Source organism: Pogoniulus pusillus, chromosome 24 (assembly GCF_015220805.1).
Source record: "Pogoniulus pusillus isolate bPogPus1 chromosome 24, bPogPus1.pri, whole genome shotgun sequence".
NCBI lineage: Eukaryota > Metazoa > Chordata > Aves > Piciformes > Lybiidae > Pogoniulus > Pogoniulus pusillus.
The window spans coordinates 19,767,571-19,786,968 of record NC_087287.1 but is presented as its reverse complement, the minus strand read 5'-3'; the positions used below and the strand labels follow the sequence as shown (position 1 = coordinate 19,786,968).

The window sequence follows — 19,398 nt, the reverse complement described above, 5'->3', positions numbered from 1 at the left end:
AGACTGGTCATGCAGATCACAAAGGGAACAACCAGCATGTGCCTGTGCTCAGAGGAGAACAAACAGCTGTTCCCTACTCGGTCCAGAGCCATCACTGAATTCACAGCTGTAATGATTTGACTGGGCCAGGGGTACAGCAGAAGGCATGGCCCTGGCAGCTGTCCCCTTACCTTGACGTTCCCCCCGCCAGGCACGTGGTGAGCGTTTTCCAGCGACCCAACCTTGGCCTGGGCTTTCTCTTTGAAGTCCAGTTTGACACTCTCGATCTTCACACGCCCGCCTCCTGCACGGGAACAGCAACTGCACGTTAGGGAGCTGGAGTGGCGCAGGAGACACTCTGACCTGATGCACAGGGGTGCTCTTGCACCACTTCCCTTTTGGCCGAGATCTGATGGTCTGCCAGAAGTACAGCCAGTCAGGTTGAGATGAAGCTAGCCAGGGAAGGCTGGGGTTGGAGTGGCTGGAGAGCAGCCAAACAGAAAGGGATCTGGGGGTGCTGATTGATACCCACCTGAACATGAGCCAGCAGTGTGCCCAGGTGGCCAAGAGAGCCAGTGGCATCCTGGCCTGCATCAGGAATGGTGTGGTCAGCAGGAGCAGGGAGGTCATTCTGCCCCTGTACTCTGCACTGGTTAGACCACACCTTGAGTGCTGTGTTCAGTTCTGGGCCCCCCAGTTTAGGAGGGACATTGAGATGCTTGAGCGTGTCCAGAGAAGGGCAACGAGGCTGGGGAGAGGCCTTGAGCACAGCCCTACGAGGAGAGGCTGAGGGAGCTGGGATTGGTTAGCCTGGAGAAGAGGAGGCTCAGGGGAGACCTTATTGCTATCTACAGCTACCTGAGGGGTGGTGGTGGCCAGGAGGAGGTTGCTCTCTTCTCTCAGGTGGCCAGCGCCAGAACAAGAGGACACAGCCTCAGGCTGCACCAGGGGAGATTTAGGCTGGAGGTGAGGAGAAAGTTCTTCACTGAGAGAGTCATTGGACACTGGAATGGGCTGCCCGGGGAGGTGGTGGAGTCGTCGTCCCTGGAGCTGTTCAAGGCAGGATTGGACGTGGCACTTGGTGCCATGGTCTGGCCTTGAGCTCTGTGGTAAAGGGTTGGACTTGATGATCTGTGAGGTCTCTTTCAACCTTGGTGATACTGTGATACTGTGAGATACTGTGAAGTATAAGGGAACACCAAGAGTTTCCACAGGTGTATTAGGGCCACGAGGATGCTCAGAGGCTACAGCAGCTCTGCTGTGAGCACAGCCTGAAAGAGTTGGGGCTGTGCAGGCTGGAGCAGAGGAGGATCCCAGAGGACCTTCTTGTGGCCTGCCAGCATCTGAAGGAGACTACAAAAAAGCTGGGGAGGGACTTTTAAGGCTGTGAGGGAGTGGCAGGAGTGGGGGGAATGGAGCAAAGCTGGAGGTGGGGAGAGTCAGATTGGATGTAAGGAGGAAGTTGTTGAGCAGGAGAGTGGTGAGAGGCTGGAATGGGTTGCCCAGGGAGGTGGTTGAGGCCCCATGGCTGGAGGTGTTTGAGGCCAGGCTGGCTGAGGCTGTGTGCAGCCTGCTCTAGGGTAGGGTGTCCCTGGGCATGGCAGGGGGATTGGAACTGGCTGATCCTTGTGCTCCCTTCCAACCCTGCCTGATTCTATGATTCTATGCTGCAGCCTGATTTTCAGCTGCTTTAAATAAATGCATTATTTTCTTACCTCCTCTCCAAACCAGGTGGTCCATACCTTTCTATATAGTTACAGCTCTATACATTTATTTAAAGTCTTTATATTATCTATGCCCTACTGAGGCCTCACCTGGAATACTGCATCCAGTTATGGACTTCCCAGTCTCAGAGGGACAGGGATCAACTGGAGAGAGTCTAAGGCAAGGCTACAGGAATGCTGAAGGGACAGCAGCACTGCCTGAGGAGGAGAGGCTGAGAGCCCTGGGGCTGGGCAGTCTGCAGAGGAGAAGGCTGAGAGGGGATCTGAGCAATGTCTGTCAAGAGCTGAGGGCTGGGGGGGGGTCAGGAAGGAAGGGACAGGGACAGCCTCTGCTCACTTGTGCCCTGCCATAGGAGAAGGATGAGGTATAGGCTTGATTTTAGGAGGATGTTCTTCACAGAGAGTGATTGGCATTGGAATGGGCTGCCCAGGGAGGTGGTGGAGTGGCTGTGGCTGGAGGTGTTGAAGAAAAGACTGTCTGGGGCACTTAGTGCCATGGTCTGGTTGATTGGCCAGGGCTGGGTGCTAGGTTGGACTGGATGATCTTGGAGGTCTCTTCCAACCTGCTTGGTTCTCTTATTCCAAGGGGCAAGGGATGGAAACTGCACCACAGCAAGTTCCACCTCAATATGAGCAACAACACAGTCAAGAAGCAACTGTGAGGGTGCCAGAGCCCTGGCTCAGGCTGCCCAGAGAGGTGGTGGAGTCTCCTTCTCTGGAGCATTTCCAGTCCTGTCTGGATGTGTTCCTGTGCAACCTGTGCTGGATTCTCTGGTGCTGCTGTGGCAGGAGGGTTGGACTGGAAGATCTGCAGAGGTCCCTCTCAGCCGCTAACACCCTGGGAGCTGTGATCTTATCGATTTAGTGAAGCAGAGCTAAAGATACTATTTTTACTACCAAAGTGCATTTTCTTTCTCTGGGACAATAAACCAGATTGGCACAATGCATTTCTCCTTCAAGTAACAGGCTTAGGCCTGTGCCTTGTCCCCCATCCCAGAAACCCCTTCCATACCTGGCTTGTGGTGGATATTCTTGAGCGAGCCGCACTTGGAAGTGACATGGCTCAAGTCGATCTTCTTGGTTACAATTTGTACCTGTCAGAAGCACACACACGAATTAGAGGCAATGGAGAGGGCAAAGGAAAGCCAGGCCCTGCAGAGGAAGAACCCCAGCCTCTACAAGCCACTGGCAAAGCAGAGCTGGTTAGTAGAGAACACCCCATGGCACAGAGGAGGAAAGCCCTGGATTAATGCAGCAAGCCCCCTTCCCACCTAGGGAAACGGCAGAGCTGGCTTAAGCGCGACTGTGAGCAAAGCCAAGAGGAGCAGAAAGCAGCTCAGCTGCAGGGCTCTTTGGAGAACGTCTCTCAGGGTGGGTGCTTTGAAGCCCTGCACGCTGCAGGACCCATCCTGTTTGCCCTGCTCTTGCAGAAGCTGCATCCTGGTACCTAGGAATCCTTTGGTGCCTTATTTCTCTGCTGCCCAGCTCCCTGTTTCGCCTGTTTCTCGCTTCCACGTGCGGTATGTGCACTTGGTGCCAAGCCAGCCCGAGGAGGCTGGTCAAGACTCTTACTGAGCTGCCTGAGGGAGCAGTGGAAGCTCAGCCAGGCAACAGCAGGGGCAGGCTCTCTCCTCCTGCTGCTCTCTGCCCTGCTGCCAGCTGCATTGCCATGACTGCACTGAGCCTGGCTCTGCTGCCCTCCCAGTCAGATCCCAGATATGGCTCTCTTAGCAGGCCTTACGAAGGCACAGCCCCTCCAGGCCAGACAGAAGCTCCAGGATGAATGCAGTGCCACTGGTCTGGCCACATCAGCAGCAGCCAGAACCCAAACCCTGAGCAGCCTCATCTTGTTAGACTGGAGCAATGCTGTGGCATTAGCACTCGGTGTGCTGGCTGATCACAAACAGCTCTCTGGGCTTTCTTCGTCCTCTGCTGAACTCCTGTGAGTGAGAGGTTGGGTGATGCTCTGGGAGATGCCCAGCTGGGTGGCTGCAGTCTCACAGTCAGCTGCAGCTGCTTTCTCTTGGGTCTCTCCCACAAAAGGCACTGATCTTTTGGGCTCAGGCTGGACTGTCAGTGCCTCAGGCATTTAGAGAGAAGCTTTCTTTTCTCCTTTATTGCCCCGTCCAGGCTTTGGGAATGTGCTGTGCTCTGGGGAGAGAGGTCAGGAGGCCTCCACTGCCCGGACAGCGCTCACACAGCTAGCAGAGCAGACTCACAGGGCAGCAGGAAGGAAGGTAGTGCTCTAAGGAGGGAGACAGAGGCTGGGCGAGGTGTGTCACCAGAGAGGAGATGCCTGCTCAGAGGGCGTCCATACTACTTACATTTCCTCCCCCTGCAGAGTGTTTGATGTTATCTCTGGAACCACACCGGGACTGAATATCGCTAAAATCGATCTTCTTGTTTAAAATCCTAACCTAAAAGGAATCGGAGGCAGCTTACTACAGACCACACACACTGCCCATCAGAGGGTGCTGCTCCCTGCCTGCCTCTGCCGCGCCGCTGAAACGTGGGAAGGTCACCAGGCCAATCTCTGCGCTCAGTACCCTAACCCAGCACATGCAAGCACACAGTGCTGCTCTGCTACCTGGCAAGGTGGTGGGGGAGGAACACAAAGGGGAGAGTTTCCATGCTGGCAGGTGTGAGAGGTGGCTTCTCCCTGCAAAGCTGCAGGAGCTCCTCGCTAGCTTGGCTGGGCATGGTCCTTGGACAGCCTGTCCTAGGTTCTTCTGAGTGAAGGTCAGTTTTCTGCCCAGCTGGCTGCAAGGAGGTTAAAAGCTCCTTCCCACAGCTCAGCACTCCAGCCTTTGATGCAGGAAAGCCAGAACCAGCCAGCTCAGACACAAGTAGGAATCCTGAGGCGTTTCAGCCCTAACAGCACCACAGAGCTCAGAGCAGCCTGTGAAAGGGGACTGACAAACCCAATTAAACTGAAACCAGGGCTCTGACTCTGCTCTCTCTTTGTTCTCTTCTACTAGAGGGCAATGCAGAACACAACAGTGTCTGGAAACTCCAGCTGCAATCACTGCCTTTAATTCTGGTGCTGGTTTACCATCAGTCACAGCACCCTCCTGGTGCTAGCAGCACTGTGCTCCCCTGCACTCACTGTTTCTGGCACAAGGGCACCAGTTTCATTCGATGGTGCCAGCCTCCCTTACAGGTGCCAGGATGGTGCCAGCCTCATTTATAGATGCCAGAAGCCCACATTTTTCCTGTGTTACCATAGCCACAGCTGAACTGCAGGCATATGCCAGTGCCTGAAAGTGAACTCTGTGAAGAGCAGACATCGCTGTCCCCACCTTAACCCCCACTTTGACCTCCATGTCAAAGCAGTTCCTCCATCTAGCAGTTGGCACCAGTGATTGTTCTCCCAGGGAAAGACATGCTGCTGGATGGCAGTTACCATTAGGCAGGGGCATCTGGGTGCAGGCTACACCCCTGAGTGACATCACTTCCAAGGCATCTGAGCAAGGGCTGGGGACTGTGCTCACCACCACTACTAGGATTTTCCTGCCTTCTTTGCACCAGGAGATTTTCCTTACTGTGCTAGTTTGAGGCTAACTGGAATATTCTAATGAGAGAAATGAGATCATTGGTTATAAACAACAACATGGATAAAATCTCTGTCATTCATTGGTTTGCTAAAAGGCATAAAAAGCCAAAGTATAAGCATATAAGGAGATAAATATATAAGGCCAAGTGCAGGGTTCTGCACTTTGGCCACAACAACCCCAAGCAGCACTAGAGGCTGGGGACAGAGTGGCTGAAAGCAGCCAGGAAGAGAGGGAGCTGGGGGTGCTGGCAGAGAGGAGCTGAAGAGGAGGCAGCAGTGCCCAGGTGGGCAGCAGAGCCAATGGCATCCTGGGCTGGCTGAGGAGCAGTGTGGGCAGCAGGACAAGGGAGGTTCTTGTGCCCCTGTGCTCAGCACTGCTCAGGACACCCCTGCAGTGCTGTGTCCAGTTGTGGGCTCCTGAATTGCAGAGAGCTGCTGAGGTGCTGGAAGGTGTTGAGAGAAGGGCAGCAAGGCTGGGGAGGGGCCTGGAGCAGAGCCCTGTGAGGAGAGGCTGAGGGAGCTGGGGGTGTGCAGCCTGCAGCAGAGGAGGCTCAGGGCAGAGCTCATTGCTGGCTACAACTACCTGAAGGGAGGCTGTAGCCAGGTGGGACTGAGCTCTTCTGCCAGGCAACCAGGGACAGAACAAGGGGACACAGTCTCAAGTTGTGGCAGGGCAGGTCTAGGCTGGCTGTGAGGAGGAAGTTGTTGTCAGAGAGAGTGATTGGCATTGGAATGGGCTGCCCAGGGAGGTGGTGGAGTGGCTGTGCCTGGAGGTGTTGAAGCCAAGCCTGGCTGGGGCACTTAGTGCTATGGTCTGGTTGGCTGGGCAGGGCTGGGTGCTAGGTTGGGCTGGCTGAGCTTGGAGCTCTCTTCCAGCCTGCTTGATTCTGTGTTTATATGAATTTGATCTCTTTTGCCTCCTTCACTCCTACACATTGATCTGGTCTCTGATCTCTAATCCCTTTCACTAAGCCCAGCTGACGTTTCCAGGTAACAAATAAGCTTTGCTAATTCATTTTCTGCCTGGGAAAGAGAGGGAGAAAGAGAGGGAGAAAGAGAGGGAGGCTTTGAGCCCCTGCTGGGCTTCTTTTGTGTATCCAGGAGGGCATTTGGATTTCTGTGTTATTTCTAATCTGTATCTGCTTGTGAGTACTTTAAAATATATTGTGACTATGTGCTTGTAAATTGGGCTTTGCTGTAAGGAAAGCTTCACCTTCCAAGCAGTCTGAGCTGGTCTGGTGTATTTCAGTAGTTGGGGGGGTGGAAGTTCCTGAACTCACTACACTTACCCAGAGTGCCACCCATGCAGCATGTTTTTCTCTCTGAGTTAGATATGAAGCTGTTGTTCAGAAGTTAGGTTGCATTTTATTTAGGGTTATGTTATTAATGTAGCTGCTTTCCTGTCAGGACAGGCTGAGAGAGCTGGGGCTGTCCAGTCTGGAGAGAAGGTGGCTCCAAGGTGACCTTATGGTGGCCTTCCAGGATCTGAAGGCTGCTACAAGAAGGCTGCTGAGGGACTTGTTAGGGTGTTGGGTAGTGACAGGCCTGGGAGGAATGGATCCAAGCTAGAGGAGGGCAGATGGAGCTTGGATGTTAGGCAGAAATTGTTCCCCATGAGGGTGGTGAGACACTGGCACAGGCTGCCCAGGGAGGTGGTGGAAGCCTCAGCCCTGGAAGGTTTTAAGGCCAGGCTGGATGTGGCTGTGGGTAACCTGATCTGGTGTGAGGTGTCCCTGCCCATGGCAGGAGGCTTGGAACTGGCTGATCCTTGAGGTGCCTCCCAGCCTTGACAGCTCTGTGAGTCTGTGAAGATGAATTTTCACTCAAAGCTATAGAATTTGGGGCATTATCTGTTCTTTTGCTACATGAGACTTGTAGAGCCTTCACTGACACATTACTTGGCACCATCCTGTTGGCTGCTGTTATGACATGGGGACCTTCTAGGGGGCTTTGCCACCGTCCATGACAGTAAACCTACAGAGACTAGGCAATGATGAGATGAGAGAGGGAAAGATACACTGAGGTGCCTTAATGCAGCTTCAGAGAGTCATAGAATCAAGCAGGCTGGAAGAGAGCTCCAAGCTCATACAGTCCAACCTAGCACCCAGCCCTGGCCAAGCAACCAGACCATGGCACTCAGTGCCCCAGCCAGGCTGTTCTTGAACACCACCAGAGATGGCGACAGGACCACAAAGCAGCTGCAAACCTGCTGAAGTGGTCAGCAGGAGCAAAAAGAACCCTGTGTAATTTCTGCTTTCCTGGCTTCATGTTTCCATACTGCTCCAGGCTCCCTGATGCACCTGAGCCAAGTCACTGCCTCCAGCTCTGACTTCTCCCAGCCAGGAAAAGACTATTTGCCCCCTTGCAGGGAACCAGATTCAGCAGCTCTTGGCTCCTACAGTGGTGATAGTGCCATGTTCAGATAACAAGTCCAATCCTGGGGCTCCTGGACTGCAGCCTTGACTTGCACCCAGGAAATCCCAAGAATACATTTTCAGAGAGTCAAACTTTGGAGGTGCCATGAAAAGTCTCTTCACAGCAAGCTGCTTTGTGAGCCCTCCTTACACACAACCACTCCACCAGTCAAACCACTGAGATGTTAAGTGTTCTGTCACTTTATCTGGTGAAGATCTGTGCTGAGGGCAAGATCAGCAGTGAGGGTGGTGAGGGCACCAGAAAACCCCACAACTGGTAGGTCACCTTCAGAAGGACATCTTCAGGAAGAAAACTGATTTCTTTCTCCCCCCTATCTGCTAAATCTGTCCAAGTAAACCAAAGTACACTGAAACATGAAAGCAAAATGATTAACTTGGAGCAGCTCTGCTACGAGGGAGCTGGGGGTGTGCAGCCTGGAGAAGAGAAGGCTCCAGGGAGACCTAACAGCAACCTGCCAGTGCCTGAAGGGGCTGCAAGAAGGCTGCAGAGAGACTGTTTGCAAAGGCCTGCAGGGACAGGACAAGGGCAATGGCTGCAAACTGGAGCAGATGGAGCTTGGATGTGAGGAACAAGTTCTGCAGCAGGAGGGTGGTAGAGCACTGCAACAGGTTGCCCAGGGAGGTGGTTGTGGCCCCATCCCTGGAGATACTGAAGATGAGGCTGGACAGGGCTGTGAGCAACCTGCTCTAGCTGAGGCTGTTCCTGCTGAGTGCAGAGGGGGCTGGACTGGATGAGCTTTGGAGGTCCTTTCCAGCCCAGATCATTCTGTGATTCCATGAAGTGCCTGTGCTTGTGCTTTCTCCCAGGACAGTGTTTGCTCCCCAGTAGCATCCCCCAGTACTCTACAGGACAAGTGTCACATTGCTTACAGAGCCACACATCAGACGTGCAGCCACGGCTGGGTCCCAGGGAGCTCCAGGCCAGACACAGTGTGGCTCTGCCTGGCTCTGCCTGAGCACAGCTCTGCCTAAGCACAGCTCTCCCGGCAGTGCATCAGCAGCACCTCTCAGCAACGGCCACAGGGCTGCATCTGCTCCGAAAGTGCTGACTCAGCAGTCATGACAAGAGCTCAGTGCTTAAAATGGAGCAAGGGCACGGTGAAAAGTTGAGAGGGTGCCTTTGATCCAGTGCCTAAAGGTGGATTTGCACTCAGAAGTCTGACAGTTCGTGAGAGTCATGGCCCATGGACCTGGCTAGCAGACAGCTGAAGGACCAATCACTCCAATTATCCTCTGTGTCTCCCTGGGTGAAATGTGACCCTGTGTGGAGGGGTCAGCAGGAGGTCTATGTACCACTTATGTCCAGTGCCCAGGGCTTAAGTTAGCTGAGTGATGTGGATGTGTTGTGCTGGTCATAGCATCACAGAATGCCAGGGGTTGGGTTGGAAGGGACCTCCAGTTCTGGGCCCCTCAATTCAAGAAAGATGTTGAGGTGCTGGAACATGTCCAGAGAAGGGCAACGAAGCTGGTGAGGGGCCTGGAACACAAATCCTATGAGGAGAGGTTGAGGGAGCTGGGCCTGTTTAGCCTGGAGAAGAGGAGGCTCAGGGGTGATCTTATTACTGTCTACAACTACCTGAAGGGACATTGTAGCCAGGTGGGGGGTGGCCTCTTCTCCCAGGCAAGCAGCAATAGAACAAGGGGACACAGTCTCAAGTTGTGCCAGGGCAGGTCTAGGCTGGATGTTAGGAAGAAGTTCTTCACAGAGAGAGTGATTGGCATTGGAATGGGCTGCCCAGGGAGGTGGTGGAGGCACCGTCCCTGGGGGTCTTCAAGAGGAGACTGGATGAGGCACTCAGTGCCATGGTCTAGTTGATTGGATAGGGCTGGGTGATAGGTTGGACTCGATGATCTTGGAGGTCTCTCCCAACCTGGTTGATTGTATGATTCTATGATCTAGTCCCACCCCCCTGCAGGCTCACCTAGAGCGGGGTGCACAGGATGGCATCCAGGCTGGTTTTGAATGAGTCCAGACTCCAGCACTCCTCTGGGCAGCCTGCTTCAGTGCTACACCATCCTCAAAGCAAGGAAGCTCCTCCTCATGTTTAGATGGACCTTCCCACGCTGAAGTTTGTGCCTGCTACCTCATGTGCTGTCACTGGGCACCACTGCAAGAAGCCTGGCCCCATGCTCCTGACACCCACCTTCAATGTATTTATAAGCATTGAGAAGTTCACCCCTCAGGCTTCTCTTCTTCTGGCTAAAAAGCTCTAATTCCCCCAGCTTTTCTTCAGAGAGACTTTCTAGTCACTTTCTAGTCCCCTCACCACCTTCACAGTCCTTCTGTGTATCCTCTGAAGCAGTTCCATGTCCTCCTTGAGCAGGGAGCCCAGAACTGGACACAGCACTCCCCTAGCTGGTGCCATGCTGGAGCTCAACCTGGATGCCAGTGGCCTCAGTTCTTCCCTCAGGCTTTGCTGTCATCTGGCACAGGGAAGGTCTGCACTGATCCAGGTTTTCCCTGATGATCTGTTTCTCTCTTTCTTGGAATGTATCTCTGCACCTCTCAAACTGACAACTGCCCTCTATAAATAAGTGTTCCACAGAATAAGGGGCCTTGTTTCCCAGGGATGAAGGCTTTAATCTAGGTAATTCCTCCATCCTACAGTCCTCAGCAAGTCCTGTGTGGCACAGTCGACTTGCTGGAGGGCAGGGATCCATCCAGAGGGACCTGGATAGGCTGCAGAGCTGTGCCCAGGCCAACTTCATGGCATTCAACAAGGCCAAGTGTAAGGTCCTGCACCTGGGTGGGTGCAGTCCCAAGCACAGCTCCAGGCTGGGTAGGGAATGGCTGAGAGCAGCCCTGAGGAACAGGCCCTGGGGGTCTGGGCTGATGCAAAGCTCCACAGGAGCCTGCAGGGTGAGTGCAGCCCAGACACAACCCTGTGCTGGGCTGCAGCAAGAGCAGTGTGGGCACAGGGCAAGGGAGGGGATTGTGCCCCTTGGCTCTGCTCTCCTCACACCCCACCTGCAGTCCTGGGTGCAGTTCTGGAGCCCCCAGCACAAGCAGGACATGGAAGTGTTGGAGCCAGTGCAGAGGAGGCTACCAAGATGCTGAGAGGGCTGCAGCAGCTCTGCTCTGAGGCCAGGCTGAGAGAGTTGGGGCTGTGCAGCCTGGAGAGGAGAAGGCTTGGAGGAGACCTTGGAGTGGCCTTGCAGGATCTGAAGGGGCTCCAGGAGGGCTGGGGAGGGACTATTGACAAGGTCTGGGAATGTCAGGAGGAGGAGGAATGGGTCTGAACTGGCAGAGGGGAGACTGGAACTGGCTGTTAGGAGACTGGTACTGGCAGTGAGGGTGGTGAGACACTGGCACAGGTTGCCCAGGGAGGTTGTGGAGCACAGAAGCACCCAATGTGATCTTTGATCACATTGGGTGCTTCTGTGCTCCACAACCTCCCTGGAGGTGTTCAAGACCAGGTTGGATGAGGCCTTGAGCTACCTGTTCTCGTGGGAGGTGTCCCTGCCTATGGCATAGGAGGGTTGGAAGTGGCTGATCCTTGAGGTCCCTTCCAACCTAAACCATTCTGCGCTTCTATGACTCTATCCCTTCCTGCAAGCAACACCCAGACTTAGCCCCTGGCCTACTAGAGTGGGTGAAGAGAAGCCAATACACATCTGGCCAGCTGGTAGTCTTCTCTGAGAGCAGAGAAGGGCTGAGGTATCACTGCCTGTACCCCAGTGTCAGTGTCACGCTGAGTCTCTGCTTTGTAGCCAGGGGACCAGTGGCTTCCAACCACTGCTCCCTCACTGACACTGCCTGAAAGTGGCCAGTAAGTGACAAGTGAGCTGAGGAGGGCTGAGGGTGCCAGCCAGCCTGCCTGCAGGAGCTTTGTAAACTCTGAGAAATCAAACTAAGCACAAGACAGAGTACCAGAGCATGACAGGAACTACTGAGGCTAAAAAGAAACTCTGCTTCCTTTGTTCACAGCCAAGCTGCCTGGGAATTATCTGCAGCTGGAATCTACAGGGACATTTGTAACTATCAGAGCAGGGAGGCTCTGGAACTGCCTCCTAAGGGGACAAGAAAATGGTAATGTTTTATGATAGCACTTGATGAGAGGAGTTAAGATGATGCATCTGCCTGTGCTGGAGACAGCATGAAGCCTGTGACTCACCAGGAAGGTCTCGGTGCTCCTGAGCGTGTATGTACATCTCATGTGGGTGTGGAGGTGTGGTGGTGATGTACAGACATCTGCACTTCAGTGGTGCTGCACGTGGAAGGAAAGCTCTAAACCTGCTCATGCTCTCATTCAGACAGGGAACGTTTCAGTCTGGGGCATAAACACAACTGCTTTTGAAACGTCCCCACGCGCTGAACAGCCCAACAAGAGTGTCCTGATGGAGGCCCTCATCAACCTGCCCTGCCCTGACACTCTGAAATGAATTGGAATCATAGAATCAGGCAGGTTGGAAGAGAGCTCCAAGCTCAGCCAGCCCAACCTAGCACCCAGCCCTGCCCAACCAACCAGACCATGGCACTAAGTGCCCCAGCCAGGATTGGCTGCAACACCTCCAGCCACAGCCACTCCACCACCTCCCTGGGCAGCCCATTCCAATGCCAACCACTCTCTCTGACAACAACTTCCTCCTAACAGCCAGCCTAGACCTGCCCTGGCACAGCTTCAGACTCTGTCCCCTTCTTCTGGCCCTGGCTGCCTGGCAGCAGAGCCCAACCCCACCTGGCTACAGCCTCCCTGCAGGTAATTGTAGACAGCAACGAGGTCCCCCTTGAGCCTCCTCTGCTGCAGGCTGCACACCCCCAGCTCCCTCAGCCTCTCCTCACAGGGCTCTGCTCCAGGCCCCTCCCCAGCCTTGCTGCCCTTCTCTCAACACCTTCCAGCACCTCAACAGCTCTCTGCAATTCAGGAGCCCACAACTGGACACAGCACTCCAGGGGTGGCCTGAGCAGTGCTGAGCACAGGGGCACAAGAACCTCCCTTGTCCTGCTGCCCACACTGCTCCTCAGCCAGCCCAGGATGCCATTGGCTCTGCTGCCCACCTGGGCACTGCTGCCTCAGCTTCAGCTCCTCTCTCCCAGCACCCCCAGCTCCCTCTCTGCCTGGCTGCTTTCAACCACTCTGGCCCCAGCCTGTAGTGCTGCTTGGGGTTGTTGTGGCTGAAGAGTAAAAGCTTGCACTTGGCCTTGTTAAATCTCATCCCATTCTCTTCTGACCTGATGTTGGACAGGGCCCAGAAATCAGGATTTCCATCAGGACCAGGCTGAGGTTCCCAAGTATTTGTCAAATCCATGTAAAATTAAGTCAAAGTGAAATATTCAGCCTTGCAGACAATGCTGTGTTTGTGCCACAAAACCACACTGCCCAAGGCAAAGCTGGCTGCTGTCTGGAGCCCTGATGCTCTGACAGACCTTCCCCCAACTCTGTCCTCAGGTGACTCCCCAGCAATGGTCCAGAATGGAAGCCCTGAGCAGACCATGTGCCAGTGTGCACACAGTGCAGCCTCACTGACTCATGCTGCTTGCAGGTTGTCCTCAGCATGACTCAGACATGGCAGTATCTATCTGAACGCTGTCTCTCAAACACTGGGGGATGCAGAGCATTTATGGGCAGCCTGGCAGCAAACTAAGTGCTGAAGGCATTATTTTTTCAGTGAGATGAGTCACATATTGATCTGCATTCAAACAGGGCAAGCCAGCTCCCTTCCCACATTGTGTCCTGACCATATAGTGGCAATCTGGGCAGGAAGGGGCTGTGGTCCATAGGCAACATCCACACTTGACCAAGGGGAGAGTGTCCTGACCATGTAGTGACAATCTGGGCAGGAAGGGGCTGTGTTCCATAGGCAACATCCACACTTGACCAAGGGGAGAGTGTCCTGACCATGTAGTGACAATCTGGGCAGGAAGGGGCTGTGTTCCATAGGCAACATCCACACTTGACCAAGGGGAGAGTGTCCTGACCATATAGTGGCAATCTGGGCAGGAAGGGGCTGTGGTCCAGAGGCAACATCCACACTTGACAAAGGGGAGAGTGTCCTGACCATATAGTGGCAATCTGGGCAGGAAGGGGCTGTGTTCCATAGGCAACATCCACACTTGACCAAGGGGAGAGTGTCCTGACCATATAGTGACAATCTGGGCAGGAAGGGGCTGTGGTCCATAGGCAACATCCACACTTGACCAAGGGGAGAGTGTCCTGACCATATAGTGGCAATCTGGGCAGGAAGGGGCTGTGGTCCATAGGCAACATCCACACTTGACCAAGGGGAGAGTGTCCTGACCATATAGTGGCAATCTGGGCAGGAAGGGGCTGTGGTCCATAGGCAACATCCACACTTGACCAAGGGGAGAGTGTCCTGACCATGTAGTGACAATCTGGGCAGGAAGGGGCTGTGGTCCAGAGGCAACATCCACACTTGACCAAGGGGAGAGTGTCCTGACCATGTAGTGACAATCTGGGCAGGAAGGGGCTGTGGTCCAGAGGCAACATCCACACTTGACCAAGGGGAGAGTGTCCTGACCATGTAGTGACAATCTGGGCAGGAAGGGGCTGTGGTCCAGAGGCAACATCCACACTTGACCAAGGGGAGAGTGTCCTGACCATGTAGTGACAATCTGGGCAGGAAGGGGCTGTGGTCCAGAGGCAACATCCACACTTGACCAAGGGGAGAGTGTCCTGACCATGTAGTGACAATCTGGGCAGGAAGGGGCTGTGGTCCAGAGGCAACATCCACACTTGACCAGAGGGAGTGTTTTTCACTGCTGTTGGCTGACATGAGGAGAAGACACAGGCCAGCAACACCTGTCCAGTTAGACAGATGCCTACCCAAGCCTGTTCACAGAGAGGGAAATTGGATGTCAAAGCCTCTAAGTACAACCACGTCCAGTCCTGGGGCCCCGAGCAGGCTCTGCACTGCTGGGCTCAAGGGGTGCAGGCACCTGTGGCAGGCAAGGAAGTCCAAGAGACAATTCAGGTCGGTTGTGCCCCAGTGCCAAAGGCAGCACATAGGACTGAAAGCTCCTTATGAGAGTTCTGTCCCATTGCTGCCTGGAGTCATTCAGTTCAGCAGAGGGAGGGGCTCCAGACCCCAGCGTTTGGGTGGAAGATCCACAAATGCTTTTGTCCCTGCGCTGCACTGCGCCGGTACGCACCCAGACAAAGCCACTCAAACAAAACACCTCTGCTGATGCTGATGGAATTGCAGGCTCTGCAGTTGTTTTCCAAGAAATGAATGATTTCTCTTCTCCCTGCCATGCAATTATGGCCTCTAAGAAGCTCTGCCACAAACACTCTGCCTAAAGCACTTAAAAATACTCCAGCTTGGCTCCACTTGCCATTGGAACATGCTGCAGGGCTGTGATATTGGCAAAGGCTCATCAAGAAGGGTAGGTTCCTCTTGCTTACCAGAGCATCACAGACATCTGACAGAGCTACATCCCAGGAACTAGGCAACCAGAGCCTGGGCTGCATCCAGAGCAGTGTGGGCAGCAGGGTGAGGGAGGGGATTCTGCCCCTCTGCTCTGCTCTGCTGAGACCACACCCAGAGCACTGTGTCCAGTTCTGGAGCCCCTGGGACAGGAAAGGTCTGGAGGTGCTGGAAGGTGTCCAGAGCAGGGCCACGAGGATGCACAGAGGGCTGGAGCTGCTCTGCTATGGGGACAGGCTGAGAGAGTTGGGGCTGATCAGTCTGGAGAGGAGAAAGCTCTGAGAAGACCTTCTTGTGGCCTTCCAGTGCCTGAAGGGGGCTACAAGAAAGCTGGGGAGGGACTTGTTTGGGTGCCAGGTGATAGAACAGGGGGAATGGATCCAAGCTAGAGGAGGGGAGATTTGGATTGGATATTTAGAAGTTCTTCCTCATGAGGGTGGTGAGACACTGGCACAGGCTGCCCAGGGAGGTGGTGGAAGCTCCATTCCTGCAAGTTTCTAAAGCCAGGCTGGATGTGGCTCTGGGCAAGATGATCCAGTGTGAGGTGTCCCTGCCCATGGCAGGGGGCTTGGAACTGGATGATCCTTGTGGTACCTTCCAACCCTGACACTTCTGTGATTCTGAGATTTCAGTGTTTGGCCTCTTGGTTATCATAGGGATTGAGTGAGACAAGAATCTGGCTTGCAGAGCAAGGTCAAGGATAAAACCCAACTAGAATCAAGAGGCAGTGCCAAGTGCTTTGACTTGCTGTGAGGAAAGAGCAAACAAGCTGGGATCATTGCTGGGCACCCAGAAGCAGGCAAACCATGGAACATTTCAGCCTGAAGAGTGACACTGTGACAACTGCAAACAACTGGGAAGAGGGGCTTCGAATGGGAAGGCTCAGAGAGAGAGTGTCTTGCAGTCAGGCATGTCTTTGATGCGTGCACAGGACAGGGATGGCTGACTGATCAGCCTCTTCCTCCCTATCTGCAGAGCACTGCCTTCATCTGCTCACTCAGGTGGCCAGGCTGAACTGGGCATGCCCCCACCACACAGGCACACAGGCAAACACTGAGAGGTTTTGTTTAGTCGTGCTGGGAAACACCAAGTGAAATGACTGCTTCCTCTGCCAAGGAGTTGGCAGTCAGGAGATGACAGCTGAATTAACTGCAGCTCAAAGAAGTGCAGGATCCATGGCTGATGGATCCTCTGCAGCTGAGGAGCTGGTCAGGAGTGCTGAAAGAAGCTGAAGGAGACTCCTCATACATCTCAAATAAAGGTCCTAGGAGCTAAATGAATTCGTCTGGTCCCTTGAACAAAAATAACCCCAAACAAGAAGATCTTGCCAAACTAGAGTTTGATGTTTGACCAGACAACAACCCCAAGCAGTGCTGCAGGCTGGGGCCAGAGTGGCTGAGAGCAGGCAGGCAGAGAGGGAGCTGCGGTTCTGGGAGAGAGGAGCTGCAGAGGAGGCAGCAGTGCCCAGGTGGGCAGCAGAGCCAATGGCATCCTGGGCTGGCTGAGGAGCAGTGTGGGCAGCAGGACAAGGGAGGTTCTTGTGCCCCTGTGCTCAGCACTGCTCAGGCCACCCCTGGAGTGCTGTGTCCAGTTGTGGGCTCCTGAATTGCACAGAGCTGTTGAGGTGCTGGAAGGTGTTGAGAGAAGGGCAGCAAGGCTGGGGAGGGGCCTGGAGCACAGCCCTGTGAGGAGAGGCTGAGGGAGCTGGGGGTGTGCAGCCTGCAGCAGAGGAGGCTGAGGGCAGAGCTCACTGCTGTCTGCAGCTGCCTGCAGGGAGGCTGTAGCCAGGTGGGGTTGGGCTCTGCTGCCAGGCAGCCAGGGCCAGAAGAAGGGGACAGAGTCTGAAGCTGTGCCAGGGCAGGTCTAGGCTGGATGTGAGGAGGAAGTTGTTGTCAGAGAGAGTGATTGGCATTGGAATGGGCTGCCCAGGGAGGTGGTGGAGTGGCCGTGGCTGGAGGTGTTGCAGCCAAGCCTGGCTGGGGCACTTAGTGCCATGGTGTGGTTGGTTGGGCAGGGCTGGGTGCTAGGTTGGGCTGGCTGAGCTTGGAGCTCTCTTCCAACCTGCTTGATTCTATGACTTTATGACTGCAGAGGCAGGAGTGCTAAGTCATTGAAAGTGCACTGTCAGCTTCAGACAGCCAATGCAGAGCACCAAGGACTGCAGGCTGCACACTGCTTTCCTTGCCTTCAGGCACAGGGAGGTTTGAATCACTGTGCCTGGCCTTCCCTTACCCCACTGTCCTAAGGGAATTTAGGTGGTTCTGTTGGAATGAGAAGAACCTCTGTAACTTCTGCTGGTCTATCCATGCAAGCTGCCTTTCCCAAACCTCTCCAGGGCTGCCCCTCAGCAGCTCCTCCTTGCTCAAATCCAGACTTTCTCTGGTAAGAACGAAGGTTTGAATCTTATTCCCTCCCATTTATCAATTCACCCTTTCCTCACCTTTCTGTGCAAGACAGAACACAGCTCTGATCCAGACTAGGCACTGCCTGGACATTTTGCCCCAACAGAATAACCTTCTCCATTTTATGGCCAAGATTTGAGCTAATTAGGGCTCAGCTGCATGTGCCTCCTCTGCCTCACTTGCTGCTGGGATGACTCAGACTCTCACAGGAAGTTGTGCCCTGGCAATGTCACCCTGCTGTAAGATAAAATGCAGCTCCTCTCCTTGCTAGTGTCAAGAGATGAACAACATGTGGCACGTCCCAGCTGGGGTTTGGCTCCTCTATCCACAGCCAGCTAAAAGTTGGAACTATTTGCCTAATGTGCCACTGCAGCTCGTGAGAAGATACTGAGCACTTCACAGAGTCTCGATGTCAGCTCCAGATAGACAGAATCACACAACCACAGAACATCAGAGGCTTGAAGGGACCTCCAGAGATCACCCAGCCCATCCCCCCCGCCAAAAGCAGCATCACCCAGGGGAGCCCACACAGGAATGCACCCAGTATCACAGTATCACAGTATCACAGTACCACAGCATCACCAAGGTTGGAAGAGACCTCACAGATCATCAAGTCCAACCCTTTACCACAGAGCTCAAGGCCAGACCATGGCACCAAGTGCCACGTCCAGTCCTGCCTTGAACAGCTCCAGGGACGGCGACTCCACCACCTCCCCGGGCAGCCCATTCCAGTGTCCAATGACTCTCTCAGGGAAGAACTTTCTCCTCACCTCCAGCCTAAATCTCCCCTGGCACAGCCTGAGGCTGTGTCCTCTCGTTCTGGTGCTGGCCACCTGAGAGAAGAGAGCAACCTCCTCCTGGCCACAACCTCCCCTCAGGTAGTTGCAGACAGCAATAAGGTCTCCCCTGAGCCTCCTCTTCTCCAGGCTAACCAATCCCAGCTCCCTCAGCCTCTCCTCGTAGGGCTGTGCTCAAGGCCTCTCCCCAGCCTCGTCGCCCTTCTCTGGACACGCTCAAGCATCTCAATGTCCCTCCTAAACTGGGGGGCCCAGAACTGAACACAGCACTCAAGGTGTGGTCTAACCAGTGCAGAGTACAGGGGCAGAATGACCTCCCTGCTCCTGCTGACCACACCATTCCTGATGCAGGCCAGGATGCCACTGGCTCTCTTGGCCACCTGGGCACACTGCTGGCTCATGTTCAGGCAGGTATCAATCAGCACCCCCAGATCCCTTTCTGGTTGGCTGCTCTCCAGCCACTCCAACCCCAGACTTCCCTGGCTAGCTTCATCTCAACCTGTGCCTTGGCATGTGCCTACAGTCTGATTCACAGCCTGGCTGATTCTGTGATTCTCTATAGTTCTCCCAAGTGACAAACCCCTTCCTCCATAAATTCTTAGTTTCTTCCATCCCTGAGATTTCCATCAGGAGCTCCTTGCTCAGCCATGCAGGTCTCCTAGCATGTCTACCTGATTTTTCACTCAAGCTACACTGACTCATGTCTGCTGAAGTTTTTACCATGAGGCTGCTGGAACACTGCAACAGGTTGCCCAGGGAGGTGGTTGTGACCCCATTCCTGGAGGTATTCCAGGTGAAACTGGACAGGGCTCTGGCCAACCTGATCCAGCTGAGGATGTCCCTGCTGAGTGCAGAGAGGCTTGGGCTGGATGAGCTTTGGAGGTCCCTTCCAACCCAGAGCACTCTATGATTCTGTGGTTCTGTAAGTTCTTGCCCATGGCTGAGACTTTAGGTATACAACTTAAGCCAGAAGAAATCTGGGTTGGGTTTCTCCTTGCTGCTGGCCTGGGATGCTCTACAAATGCTCTGTCTGGGCAGTAATGCAGAGATGCAGTGACTGTACAGACCACGTCCATAGAGAGAGTTTCAAGCAGAAAACAAACCCAAACAGAAAACAAAAGC

The 19,398-nt window shown here is 54.2% G+C and overlaps 1 protein-coding gene across 36 annotated transcripts in view; it reads right to left on the bottom strand.

The window, feature by feature from the left end:
* The window catches only part of MAP2 (microtubule associated protein 2), a 346,649-nt gene that overhangs the window by 6,436 nt on the left and 320,815 nt on the right, over window positions 1–19,398 (bottom strand). For 21 of the 36 annotated variants that reach the window (XM_064163865.1, XM_064163872.1, XM_064163876.1 and 18 more), the window contains 3 exons: window positions 4,028–4,120; window positions 2,716–2,797; window positions 171–283 (listed from right to left, as the gene is read on the bottom strand). In XM_064163865.1, the coding sequence (XP_064019935.1) occupies window positions 171–283; window positions 2,716–2,797; window positions 4,028–4,120 (288 nt within the window). The remainder of the gene's footprint in view (window positions 1–170; window positions 284–2,715; window positions 2,798–4,027; window positions 4,121–19,398) is intronic. The other 15 variants (XM_064163881.1, XM_064163884.1, XM_064163885.1 and 12 more) reach the window with 1 other exon arrangement.